Here is a 13,152-nt window from a genome sequence, read left to right on the forward strand (position 1 = left end):
TAGCTGATTATGGATTTTATTTGCTTTAATGAACTGTTTACTAGAACCTGCCCATTTCATGTTGATATCAGTGATCCTTGAATAACATTACAGAAACGCAGCTAAGTGTGGTGGCACAAGGGAAGATAGAGGGCCCAGGAGTTAACCTTGGCTACATAAGTAGTTTGAGGCTAGCCTATGCTACATGAGACCCTATCTTAAACTATTAATAAGATAGTTTTAAAAAATAGTACTTTTATAAAAATAGAAGAACTAATATGTCCTAGTACACCTGGAAACAAGCTGTTGCATATTGGTAAATACTACTTTGTCGATAATTAAAATCATAGCCTAAGGAGACTGGACTAGTATTTCTTTTTCTGGGTAAGTTCAGACATTGTGGAGGTATTCTGTCTTGTCTTGTCTTACTTCAGCATGCCTTCCATCGTGGAAAGTTTTTAGCTGCTTCTCCATCTCTTTGCTCATTTTGAGAGCTAGACCTCCAGTCACATTCACAAAGCTAGCTCCTTGTTTCTCCTCCTAGTAAGTTTCCAGCTTACCTGGATTTGACTTCCCACCTTGCCAGAGCCCCACCCTGGCTATTGTCAAACTTGAGGTGGACCAGTGCTTCTTAACCTTCCTAGGGCTGTGGCCCCTTAACACAGTTCCCTGTGCTGTGACCTCATCCATTGAGTCACTTTCATTGGTGCTTCATAGCTGTCATTTTGCTGCTTTTATGAACAGTAGCGTAAACCTAAGGTCTGTGGTTTCTGATGAACTTAGGCAACCCCTGTGAAAGGTCATCCAATCCCCAGAGGGGTCGCAACCCACAAGTTGACAACCAATGATGTGGAATATAGTATTGGTACCCTTGTATTAGTGTAAAGCTTTGAAAAAATCTGTATAAAGTTAGATTTTCTGTAGGATACATTCTCCTGATGTGTTTTGCAGGATTGAAACTTTTCTGTTTATTGACCTTTTGTATTTTCTTATATATGAATTACCTGTTACTTTCTCTATTTTTTTTCTAATGGGTATGTTGTTTTCAAGTAGCCTTTAGTACTTTAACTTTAAATATAGTTATGGATTCAATCCAAGGCAAGGGGTTGGCAGACTATGGCCTGTGGCCCACAGTTTAGCTAGGACAGAGGCAAACCTGTTTCCATGTCGCATACACTATTGTTATTCCTGCACAGGGCAGCAGTGAGTGAGTGTGTCAGGCTGTGTACTCTTTGGTTGTTAAAGGCAAAGTCACCTACCAAGGTAATGTCAGGATGATCAGAAATGCTTTATTTAAGTGCTTTTTTTTTTAAAGGTTTTGGGGTTACCTGGATTTGACTTCCCACCTTTAGTAATCTTACTGTGTTGACAGACAGAGCCAGTTTCATGGAAGATAGAACTGTGAAAACTTAGCAACTTAACGAGAAGGCTGTACTGAAGAACAGAGGCATCTGTACACACGTGCCATGCCTAGGATAGGCTCTCTAAGTACAGGCCAACTAGGAAGCTTTGTGTTGGGATGGGCTTTAGAAATCCCTGACACTGCCTGAAATGACACATAAGTTGTTTCTGAACAAGGGCCTTTGATGATCATTTTGTGTTGAAAGAAGATTTCCTTGGGGCTAGAGAGAACACTGAATATTCATTTGCTACTCTTGCAGAGGGCCAAAGTTGGACTCTGAGCACCCACATGGTAGTCCACAGCTACCACACACACACACACACACACACACACCCCTCACACACACACACACACACCCCTCACACACACACACACACACACCCCTCACACACACACCCCTCACACACACACACACCCCTCACACACACACACACACCCCTCACACACACACATAGTCACCACACACACACACACACACACACACACACACACACACACACACACACGTGTTCTCTAAATCTTTCCCAAAGGGCAGTTTGCTCAATCCCTAGAATGTTTGAACAAAAAAATATGGGCTCTACTTCCTGGTAAGAATATGTGAACATTTTTCAACAGATTTGGTTCTGTGACACAGTGTAAACTTTAGCAATCACTCTGATCCTTGTGTGTGTGTCTCAAGTGCCATGAGTCTAGTGGACAGATCTGAAATTGATCATTGCAGAGGAGATACATGAGTTGTTTAGAATTTACAAGTATGGCTGGGTGGTAGTAGCTCAAGCCTTTAATCCCAGAACTCGGGAGGCAGAGGCAGGTGGATCTTTGTGAGTTTGAGGCCATCCTGGTCTACCGAGTGAGTTCCAGGACATACTCCAAAGCTACATAGAGAAACCTTGTCTTGAAAATCAAAAAACTAAACACGCAAAAAAACAAAACAAAACAAAACAAAAAACAAAACCAAAACAACATAACAAAAAACCTCAAAAACAAAAATCCCCAAAACAAACAAACAGAAAAAGAATTTACAAGTATTTTAAGAATATCGTTGTTATTTTGGTAATTGTCTTAACTACTGCTTTCGTTTTTTTACATTTATTTATTTATGTAAGGTAACAGTGTGTGGGTGGTGGCAGGGAAGGGGCGGGAGGTTCGAGGGTAACTTGGAGTCATTTCTCTCCTCATGTCACATGAAACCTGGGAATTGGTTGTCAGGCCTGCTGGCAAGTGCTTTCACCTCTGAACCACTCTGGTTTAGTTTAGTAACTGAAAGCAAAGAAATAGGAATGCTTTATAATAGTTGTTACTGGTGATAGAAAATGAAGAAGTTAAATTGTTGACTTTAAAATCTGTTATTTTTTATATTGCACTTATTAAGGATAAACACAATTTGAATGTAAACTTAGTATTTAACTTTTCAATTTGTGCTCTCTTTTTCCAGATTTCCTATTTTGTAACTTTAATTTTGTAAAAGTTTGTTTGGTAGCTGAATGGTGACCAAAAAATGTAAATTGATGAGCTGTTACTAACTTTTGCCGAAATAAGTAAAATTCCCTTTTTCTCTACATTTGTCCTCACAGAAGTAGAAAGGAATGAAAAGGACAGCAAAGCTGAGGAGGAGGAGGAGCGAGTGCCGGATGAGGAGCGGCTACCTGTGAGAAGTATGCACATACCCGCATCTGCCTTAGTTGGCCTTAGCCGTGATGGGCTGCCCTCTCTGCTCCAGAGATGGCCATAGCTTTTTTTGTTTAAGCCTCAGTTTTCTGGTCTTGCAATGACAGTTCAAGGATCTTTGGATGCATCTTTTCATGTTTCAGTGTGTTTGTGTTAATCGTTCCGTACAGGATTTAGACTTAACATGAGGCACCAGGTATCTTAAACTGTTTGTAAGCTTGGAGAGGGAGGATTTGTCTTGCTGTAGTGAGAGGTAAAACGTTCCTAACAACACAGATTCAAAGGGAAGGGGTGTAGAACTGATGCAGTAGACAGAAAAGGACTGGGCAGCTAGGAGCCAGCAGCACCTTTGGTTTATTGTATCTGTATTAAAAAGTGCATAGATAGATGCGGATATAGTTCTTTATCTACTACTAAGATAAAACGGAATGGATAGTTTCTGAGTTTCTTTCTACCCCTCATCTTGAACATTGTTTTATAGATCAAAGAAAATAGGTTTCATTTATAGAGTGACATTGGTAAGAACCTAAAAGGTGTGGAATATTAGTGTTTCAATTTTTTAAATGCTGAAAAACCAATTAAATTTTTCTCATGATTTAATGTATGTTAACATTTGAAATAATTTTTTAATTGAATGTCTATTCTGTGCCAGTGTATTTCTGTGACATTCATTTCACTGTCTTTGTATCTGAACTCTTAGGAAATGTTAAGAGTTCATGTCTGAGTCTCTGCTCAGGGTTGAATGACCAGAGAGTGGCTCGGTCACTGTGATTGCCATGCACCTGTTTTTGCAAGGAAGAACTAGTAATTCAGAATATATAGAGATTCTAGAAGTCTGCAATGTAGGATGATCAGTCTTTGTGGTAATGCATTCATAAGTGCTATGAAATTCAGTAAAAGGAAGATTGGGGCGGGTTCCTGTCATCCGCAGGACAAGGCTGTAGAGCATTCTTGGTCTGTGTGAGGATCTCAAGGGAAGAACACTCCCTGGTTTCAGAGTTCACTGCTAAGCAGTGTGCAGGTTCTCTTTGGCGTAGTAGACAAGACCTCAGCTGTAAAGCTAAAGCCGAGCGCTGCCGTGTGTGTCTGCCGAGCTCTTAAGAACAGTCAGACGGTGACTGACAGAGAGCTTCATCTGCTGACTCACTGGGCTGTTGACTGCTGTAACTAAAACAATGGACTTTTAAAAGTGCGGGGGCTTTTGTTGTTTTTCTCAGATGAATTTTCCAGACGAAAACGTTCTAAATCAGAAGACATGGACAGTGTGCAGTCCAAACGTCGGCGCTATATGGAAGAAGAATACGAGGCAGAGTTTCAAGTAAAGATCACAGCCAAGGGAGACATTAACCAGAAGCTTCAGAAGGTGCTACCCGTTATATTTCAATGTTCCAGAGTGTCACTGTCCATACACATCAAGATTTCTAGCACGATCCTATTATTCTGTGTTTACTTAGTCAGAATTTAGCCAGTCAGAACTTGAAGTCAATGACAAGCTATGAAATCTGTGATTATTTTTGTTAACTTCATTTTAAATTTCCTCTGACTCTTATTTGTTACAGTATTTTTATTTAAAAAAGTGGTAGTGATTATTAAAAATAAAAGGGAGATATTTTTCTATTTGTTTTTATGGTAAAAGTGAATAGTTTTTGAGCTTTTCTTTTTCTTCCTATATTGACCATTATTTTATAATGCAGAAGAAACAAGCTTTATTTATTTTAAATCTTAATAGTAGACTTAAATACTATAATAATTTTTATAAGTTGGTACTTCCTAAAACCTCTTTATGTTAATATAAAGATGATAAAGACAAGGCTTTAGATGCACTAGGAAAAGGAATGTTCAGAGTAAAGATTTTCTGCAATTTTCCTCTATGTCTGTTATACTAGTATACAGCTATCGCAAATTAATTATTTTGGTTATTTACAATATTTTTCCTAGTGTGAGAAGGGGAAGAACTCTCAGAGTAAATACTTTCCAAGCATGAGAACCAAAGTTCTCATTTGCAACACTATTATGAAAAGTCAGTCATGGTGATGTTCACGTATAAATCTCTTCTAGCTAATGCACTGGGAAGCTGAAGCCAGGGACTCCTATACTTCAATGACCAGCCAGTCTAGGTAGATGGTGAACTCTAGCTCAACCAGTATGAGGCCCTGACTCAACAAGGTGCAGAGTGATCATGGAAAATACCTGATGTTGACCTCTGTGGTCCATGGGCACACGTATCTTTACATGCATGAGCACCACACAGATCCATATCAACATCTGTTTAAAACACCTTTTATAGAGAGCCATGAAACTCAGATCTCCTCTTTGCTCCATAAGACATTTGTTCATAATAGTGTAGGCTCTAGCCCAGGTTGACTTTAATCTTGCAGGTGTCGTCCTGCCTTCACTTGCGGGTGTAAATCACCAAGTCTGGTTGTTTTTTAGGGTCTTATGTATTTAGTCATAAATTAATAAACCGAAGTTCTTCTAAGATACAAGAACAAATGGTACAAGCATCTATGCTTTTTTAAAAAAGGAAATTAAATGAAGTTATAAAAATGCTCTTACTGCCTAGTTTCCTTTTCTTGTGCCTATTGAGATAATAATGCATTCAGCACTGTTCGAATTGTGAAGGGCTGATGAACACCTGTGGGTTGAGGATTTCCATCTCTAGACCATATTTCTAAGGTGTGGCATATAGATCATATAGATATGCCAGTATCCTGTTTTTTTTTTTTTTTTTTTTTTTGTGGGTCACATGAAACAGTGGTTAAATTTTGGATAAATATTTGTTATATTTTATCAAGTCTTATACTCCAGTGACATTTTTACTGCATCTCACAAAATTGCCAGTCATTAATAGATTAGAAAAATTCTGAAGCTGTTCTTTTTAACAAATTTTGTTCAGATGGGTTCAGGATAATAAGGATGATAAGGAGAAAATACTAAAAAGCTTCAAATTATTTTCAGAATTCCACTCTGGAAGTGTTATCCTTAGTATGGACTTGTGTTTTTGGCGTAGTGGTGAATGGCAGTAGGTAGCATTGAGTTTGGAATTTTATACTTTAAGTTAGTTAACCCTGTTTTATTCATTAAATAAGTTCTTATTATTGTTGTTAGTTCTTAATATTTACTGTTTTTGTTGTTGTTGTTGTTGAATTGCCCTTTTGTAACAAAGGAATTTTTTTTTTAAGGTTATACAGTGGTTACTTGAAGAAAAATTGTGTGCTCTCCAATGTGCTGTGTTTGATAAGACTTTGGCAGAATTGAAAACCCGAGTGGAAAAGATAGAATGCAACAAAAGGCATAAAGCAGTTCTTTCCGAGCTGCAGGTTTGTACGCTGAGGCTAATTCTGTAACCCACGTTTCATTGTGTATAATTTATTTTTTGATTATGTATTACCATTTTCATGTATTTGAAGCTGACTGCAAAATACATTAGCATCCTATTTAAGAAGTAAAAAGTGTCTGTTGTTCTTGCTGGGGCTGCTGTTAAAACAGAACCATACATAGCTGGATGCTTTACCAACTGAAGTGTGTTACTCTACAGTTGGAGAACAGAAACCCTAGGGGAAGGTCCCAGCAGACAGCTTTCTCTGCATAGTAGTATTGTGAGGAGGGGTGCACACCAGGTCTCTTCTCTGACTCGTGCTGGCAGCTCTGAGGAGGTATCTTTTTCATTCCTGGCTTTGCCTTCATGTGGCACTTTTTTCTGTGTTTTGTGTTCAACTTTCTTTGTAGTTGAAGGTACCAGTTATATAAATTCCATTAGAAGAGAACCACCCCAGTCTAAGAGACTTCATATTAATTGATTATTTTTACAGTGACCCTTAGATACCTGGGTTATAGACTTTATGATATGAGCTTTGGCATAATTTAACCCCACATCAGAGACTCAGAAATTACCTAAATTGGTACTTAAAAGAACTTTTTGTTTATCCCTGAAGAAAGGTTGGCATATAGCATACCGTAGATGCAAAATAATATTTGTGAAGGATTAGTTTTGTATCATTCTACTTTGTCTGTGGATATTATGCTTTATGATGTTAGTTTATAGGACTGGAAAGATGACTCGGTGGTTAAGAGCACTGACTGCTCTTGCAGAGGACCCAGTATCAGTTCTCAGTACCTACATAGTGACCCAACTGTTGGCAACTCCAGTAGGGATCTATTACCTTTAATTGACCTTAGGCACAAGACACATACATACATGATGCATGTCCGTATATTCTTATAGAAACATTTATACATATAATTTTTTATAAAAGATATTAGTTTACTAATCCATGCTCCCGGCCTCAATCTTTGAAAACCCACCTTCCCAAGGAGGGTCAAGGAAGCCCGCCAAACCTTGACTCCTCCCCAGGAAAGGTCAAGACACTTCCACAGGCTATTTAAACTTCACCTCTTCCTCTCAGTGTCTGTTGGGTTTTTTTTTTTGTTTTTGTTTTTGTTTTTTTGTTTTTTTTTCGAGACAGGGTTTTTCTGTGGTTTTGGAGCCTGTCCTGGAACTAGCTCTTGTAGACCAGGCTGGTCTCGAACTCACATAGATCCGCCTGCCTCTGCCTCCCGACTGCTGGGATTAAAGGTGTGCGCCACCATCGCCCTGCTGTTGGGTTTTTCATTTTCCCCTCAGGGCCACCCGAAAGCACAGGAGTCCAATTAAACCTGGATATCTTTTAATTTGGTCTGATTTGGTCTGATTGGGATTATTTGTGTCAGCGAAAATTATTCCTAACAATCCATATTAAAGATGAGTATTTTTTTTTCTATGTATAGTTGAGAATGATTTTGAACTTCTGGTTTCCTGCCTCCACTTATTGTTAGGATTATAAACATACACCTCCACGCCTGGTTTTGTGGTGTTGGGGTCGAACCCACGGCCTTGTTTATTTATTCTAGGCCAACAACTGAGCTACATCCTCAATTGCTTTCTCTCCTCACTACCTGCCCAAATGCTTCTTTATTCAATTAGTTGAGTTGCTCAAACAAAATGTTTAATGCATTTCCCAATAATTCTACAAGAAGAATGAAAATGGATATATAATCCTTGGATGTAGCACGAGTAATAAAAACCCAGAGATAGATACTGGGGTTCAAGCTGAAAATCAGAAAAGCAAAGCACTAGAGAGACCTTTTTTTTATTTGCTTGTTTGTTTGATTTGGTTTCTTTCAAGACAGGCTTTCTCTAAATACTCCTGACTGTCCTGGAACTCCTTCTGTAGACTCAGCTGGCCTTGAACTCAGAAATTTCACCTGACTCTGCCTCCTGAGTGCTGAGATCAAAGGCATTCACCACTGCCACACCTGGCTCACTAGAGAGACCTTTTACCTCTACCAAATATTCAGACTGAAAGGGCAAGATCCAGTCTCAGTGAATCCTCAGACTCTACACTCCACTAAGTTCTTGTTTCTTCCCCTTTATATTCTTCTCTTTGCCCAGCCATATCACTCCTGTCTCCACCTCCTTAGTGCTGGGATAAAAGGCATGTGATCCTAGGTGCTGGGATCACCTTTGTGTGAGCTCTGTTTCTGTTTCAGACAGATTTAGTCTTGTGTGGCTCGGGGTGACTTTGAACTCAGGGAGATCCATTTGCCTCTTTCTCTTGAGTCCTGGGATTAAAGGTGTGTGCCTGTATGGCTGACAAGTATGACTGGTTTATTCTCTGGTCTTCAGGTAAGCTTTATTTATTAGAATACAAATAATATACCACTATAATTAGTCTTTTTTATTAGTATTATAATGAGCTTCTTTATTCTAACTTTGACTGAAATTCTACTTTATCAGTATGTATGTAGCTACTCCAGCTTGATTTCACTTATCATTTGTTTGGAATATCATTTTTCTATCCTTTCATATTCACTCTATATCTTTTGTCCGTGTGATGTGTTTCTTGCAGGCAGTAATCAGTTGGATTTTTTCCCCCTTGTTTTAATCTAATCAGTCTGTCTGCATTAGAACAGGAGAGTGAAGATAATTTACGTTTTTTACTAAGATTTACATGCTCATTCCTGTAGTTCTGTCTCTTTTCACAGCAGCAGCTCCTCAGCTGATCTGAGTACTTTTTCCTTTCTACCTTACTGATCTTAAAAGTTTTCTGGGACACTATATTGAATTTGTTTTATTATTTCCTAATTCTGTTTGTTCATACATTCTCATGGAACTCATTTTTTTTCTAGGCTTTTGTAATTGTGACTTTCTTCTTTGTGTGTATGAAGAATTCTGTAATTTTTTTTCTAATGTTGCTTTAAGTAGTCATGGTTTGATTTGGTATATGTTCATCTTAGAATGCCCCCTCCCCCCTATCAGAATTTAAAGGATAACTTTTCTGAATATTTTAACTAGTTAGGGAGTGATTTACCTAAAATATACGTGCTTTCCTGACTTTTAGGTTTTATGATGTAATAAAATTATAATGAATTTGCTTTGTAAGATGACCCTTTACAGCATTCTTTGTTGAGTATTGATAATTTAACAATAATGTGTCATGAAAAGTTTCTTTCTGGTTCTGTCTGATAAAATACCTCCTGCACTTTTTTTAAATCAGGGAAATTTTCTGCTAGAGTGTGATTTGACAAGGTTTTCTATGCTTTTCGTTTGCTCCTCAGCTTCTTCTACCTCTGGGATTAAATCTGGTCTCATGATCAGAGTTCCTTAAATTGTGCCTATGGCTCATTATTCTTATTTTCCTTTATTACTGTATGAATATAAGAATTCCTTACCTTGTTTTCAATCCCTGATATTTTTTCTTCTGATTGATAAGTCTTTGGGTGATGCATCCCATTGAGTTTTAAAAAGTTTGTGTTTATCTTTTAATTTTAATATTTCCATTATTAAACATTACTTTCCAGAATCTCTCTTTGTTAAATTGGTATTTGTTATCTAAATACCAAATTTGCTTTACTTTGTTTAACTTAATTTTATTTCATTGAGGTGATAATTCTTTTTAAAATTAGATTTTCAAATTCTTTGACATTTCAATCATTTTGTTATCTCACCTGTCTGTTTCTACATTTTAATGTATATCATTTGATTGATACTTCTTCTGATTGCATGTTTTATCTGTCTGCTTTCTCTTGAGGTTTCAGTTTCTCCTACCATGCAGAGGAGAGAGAATATACCACAGTAATACTGTTCATTAAAAACAACAACAACTAGATGTTTAGATTTTTGTTACATTTCTTTAGTTTGCATGTGTTTATGTATGTGCGTATTTGTGTGTATGTACATGCATGGTGCACATGTGAATTAGGACAGCGTGACAGAGGTACACTCCCGTTCTGCTGTGCTGAGCCATCTTGTACAATATCCTTAACTGTAGTAAAATAATTACAAACAACATCTGTTCTCCTACTTAGGGTAGAAGAGCAAAAGCCCAGGACACATAAGATGAACTCAGGAGTTAAAAATTAAATCATAGTTAATTAGAAATCGAAAAGGAAATAGGGAAAGCACAGAGCAGGAGAAACAAAATCATGAAAGACAGGAAAAGCATGCTGTGAAGGGTGGAGAAACTGCAGTGAGTGGTAGACACAGCTAGAGAGAGAAACAGAGAGACAGACAGCACATGAGCCCAGCAAGAGAGACACCCATGGAACACAGAAGGAAACAAAGCAAGCGGAAGCCCAGTTGGCAGAGTTGAGTGCTCTGGTGTGTTTTCCCTAAGCTACTCAGTTGGCAGAGTGGCATGGAACTGTTTTTGTTTTCTCTGTGAACTCCAAACAGGTTAGACCTGAAAGGGTTGTTTGCCTTCTAACCTCCTCTTGCCTTCAAAGGATAATTTATAAACCTCCTCTCTTCTGCTGTAGACTCAGTAAAGCTTTTAGTCACTTAGAATTCCACTTGTGTGAATTACCCCAAAGAAATATTCTGAAAGAACAAAGCTATAAAGCCATGGGTATAGCCCTGTATGACTGTAGCAAGGCACTGGAAAACATTCACCTTATCCGGTAGACAAAACATATATAATCAGCTCCAGTGCGGCGGTGCTCAACCTGAGGGCTGAGACCCTGTTGAGGGGGGGTCACATATAATATCCTGCTTCTCAGGCATTTATATTAACAATTTATAACAGAAGCAAAATTACAATTATGAAGTTTATGGTGGAGAGATCACCACAACATGAGGAACTGTATCAAGGGGCCACAGCATTAGGCAGGTTGAGAGCCACTGCTCTGGTAGAAAGCTGCATGTCCAAATGAGTAGATATCCAAATAGTGTTGTCAAAGGATTTCGTATGACTTGCATATATGTCTGCATGCATGTATGTTTTAAGTTAGATAGTTAAGCGTGGGGCTGCAAAGATAGCTCAGTGGTTAAGAGTACTGCCTGCTCGTCCAGATGACACAGGTTCAATTCGCAGCACCCACGTTGCAACTCGTGACTGTCTGAAACTCCAGCTCCAGGGGATTTGACACCCTTACACATTATGCAAAATACCAATAAACAGAAAATAAATAGAAAATAAACAGTAAATAAATAAATTTTAAAAAAAGTTGTGTGATTACAACCATTTTGAAAAATAGCTGCAAATAAAATAAAACCTTATATATTTCAAAATATGCTCTGGAAAGTAAATATACTTAGTTGTGTGGTAAGGACAAGCTGGTCTATTAGTATTTATATCTGGCAATTAGTTCAGGGAGCACACTGTGTTTTTTCCAAGTATGTATTTTACAGTCAGCTTGTCTTATTTGTTTCTCAGTAGCCTGTTTCCTGTAGATTTCTCTTGTGAATAGCAGACCTTAAAGGAGTTATAGTACTTGACTTTTGTTTGTTTCTTTTCTAGGCCAAGATAGCCAGATTAACCAAACGTTTTGGAGCAGCCAAAGATGATCTTAAGAAAAGACAAGAAGTAAGCATTTCTGTTCTGTGTTCATTATCCTAGTGTTCTGTTGCTCTGAAGAGACTCCATGATTGTGGCAACTCTTATAATGGAAAACATTTAACTGGGGCTGGCCTATAGTTTCAGAAGTTTAGTTTAGTCATTGACCTCATCACTGGCAGACATGGTGCTGGAGAGGAGCTGAGAGTTCTACATTCTGATGGGCAGGCAGTAGGAAGAGAGAATGACATTGGGCCTGACTTGAGCACTTTAGAATCTCAAAGCCCTCCCTCAGTCACACACTTTCTCCAACAAGGCCTCTTTTCCTAATAGTGCCACTTCCCAGTATCCAAGCATTCTTATCTTTGAGCCCATGAGGGACATTCTTACTCAAATTACCACATTCCATTCCTTGGCTCCCATAGGCTTGTTGTCATATCATAATGTAACACGTTCAGTCTAACTTCAAAGTCCCCATAGTCTGTATCGTTCCAGTACTGTTAAAATGTCCAAAGTTTAAAGTCTCTTCTGAAACTCAAGGCAATCTCTTACATGTAACCCCCTGTAAAATGAAATTTGGAAACCAGATCACACACTTCGAACAAACAATAGCACAGGATATATATTACCATTCCAAAGGGAGGAAAGGGAGTATAGTAAGGAAATACTAGACCAAAACAAGACTGAAAACCAGCTGGGAAAACTGCAAACTCTTCCAGCCCATGTCTGATATCAAAATGCTCTTCAGATCTTCAACTCCTTTCAGCTTTTTTGAATGCAGCACACTTCTCTCTCTCGGGCTGCTTCCACTCCTTGTTAGTAGTTCTCTGGCAGGTATCCCATGACTCTGGCCATCTCCAACAACTTGGGGTCTTTCAGACAATGCAGGCTTGACCTTCACAGCTTCATGCAGTGTCTTCTCTGGACCTCCATGCCTGGCCTTAGTGGCTTTCCTTAGCTACAGTGGGAGATTCCATAACCTCTTTCTTATATCCTTGATTCTAAAGCCAGAACTATGTGGCCAAAGCTGCCAAGTTCTGTTGTTTGCTAGGGGTGGAACACGTTTCAAATACCTTTTTACCAACTTTCTGTTTTCAATTGTTTTTTTTTTTTTCCCAGTAAATAAGTTTGGATGTCCTGAAACTTGATCTGTAGATCAAACTAGCCTCAAACTCAGAGGTCTGACTATCTCTCCCTCTTGAGTACTGGAAAAAAAAGGCATTACATCACTACACCCAACCCTAAGGTGTTTTTAATTTTTGAGATAGGGTTTCTCTAGCTTTTTTGGTT

At 38.4% G+C, this 13,152-nt stretch overlaps 1 protein-coding gene across 5 annotated transcripts in view; it reads left to right on the forward strand.

The window, feature by feature from the left end:
- The window catches only part of LOC121466380 (activating transcription factor 7 interacting protein), an 88,730-nt gene that overhangs the window by 45,354 nt on the left and 30,224 nt on the right, over window positions 1–13,152 (forward strand). For all 5 annotated transcript variants that reach the window (XM_041680055.1, XM_041680089.1, XM_041680064.1 and 2 more), the window contains exons 3-6: window positions 2,956–3,036; window positions 4,267–4,412; window positions 6,232–6,369; window positions 11,827–11,892. In XM_041680055.1, the coding sequence (XP_041535989.1) occupies window positions 2,956–3,036; window positions 4,267–4,412; window positions 6,232–6,369; window positions 11,827–11,892 (431 nt within the window). The remainder of the gene's footprint in view (window positions 1–2,955; window positions 3,037–4,266; window positions 4,413–6,231; window positions 6,370–11,826; window positions 11,893–13,152) is intronic.

The sequence above is a fragment of the Microtus oregoni genome, unplaced genomic scaffold (assembly GCF_018167655.1).
Source record: "Microtus oregoni isolate MIOR12 unplaced genomic scaffold, Mior012 000002F_ref0000024, whole genome shotgun sequence".
NCBI lineage: Eukaryota > Metazoa > Chordata > Mammalia > Rodentia > Cricetidae > Microtus > Microtus oregoni.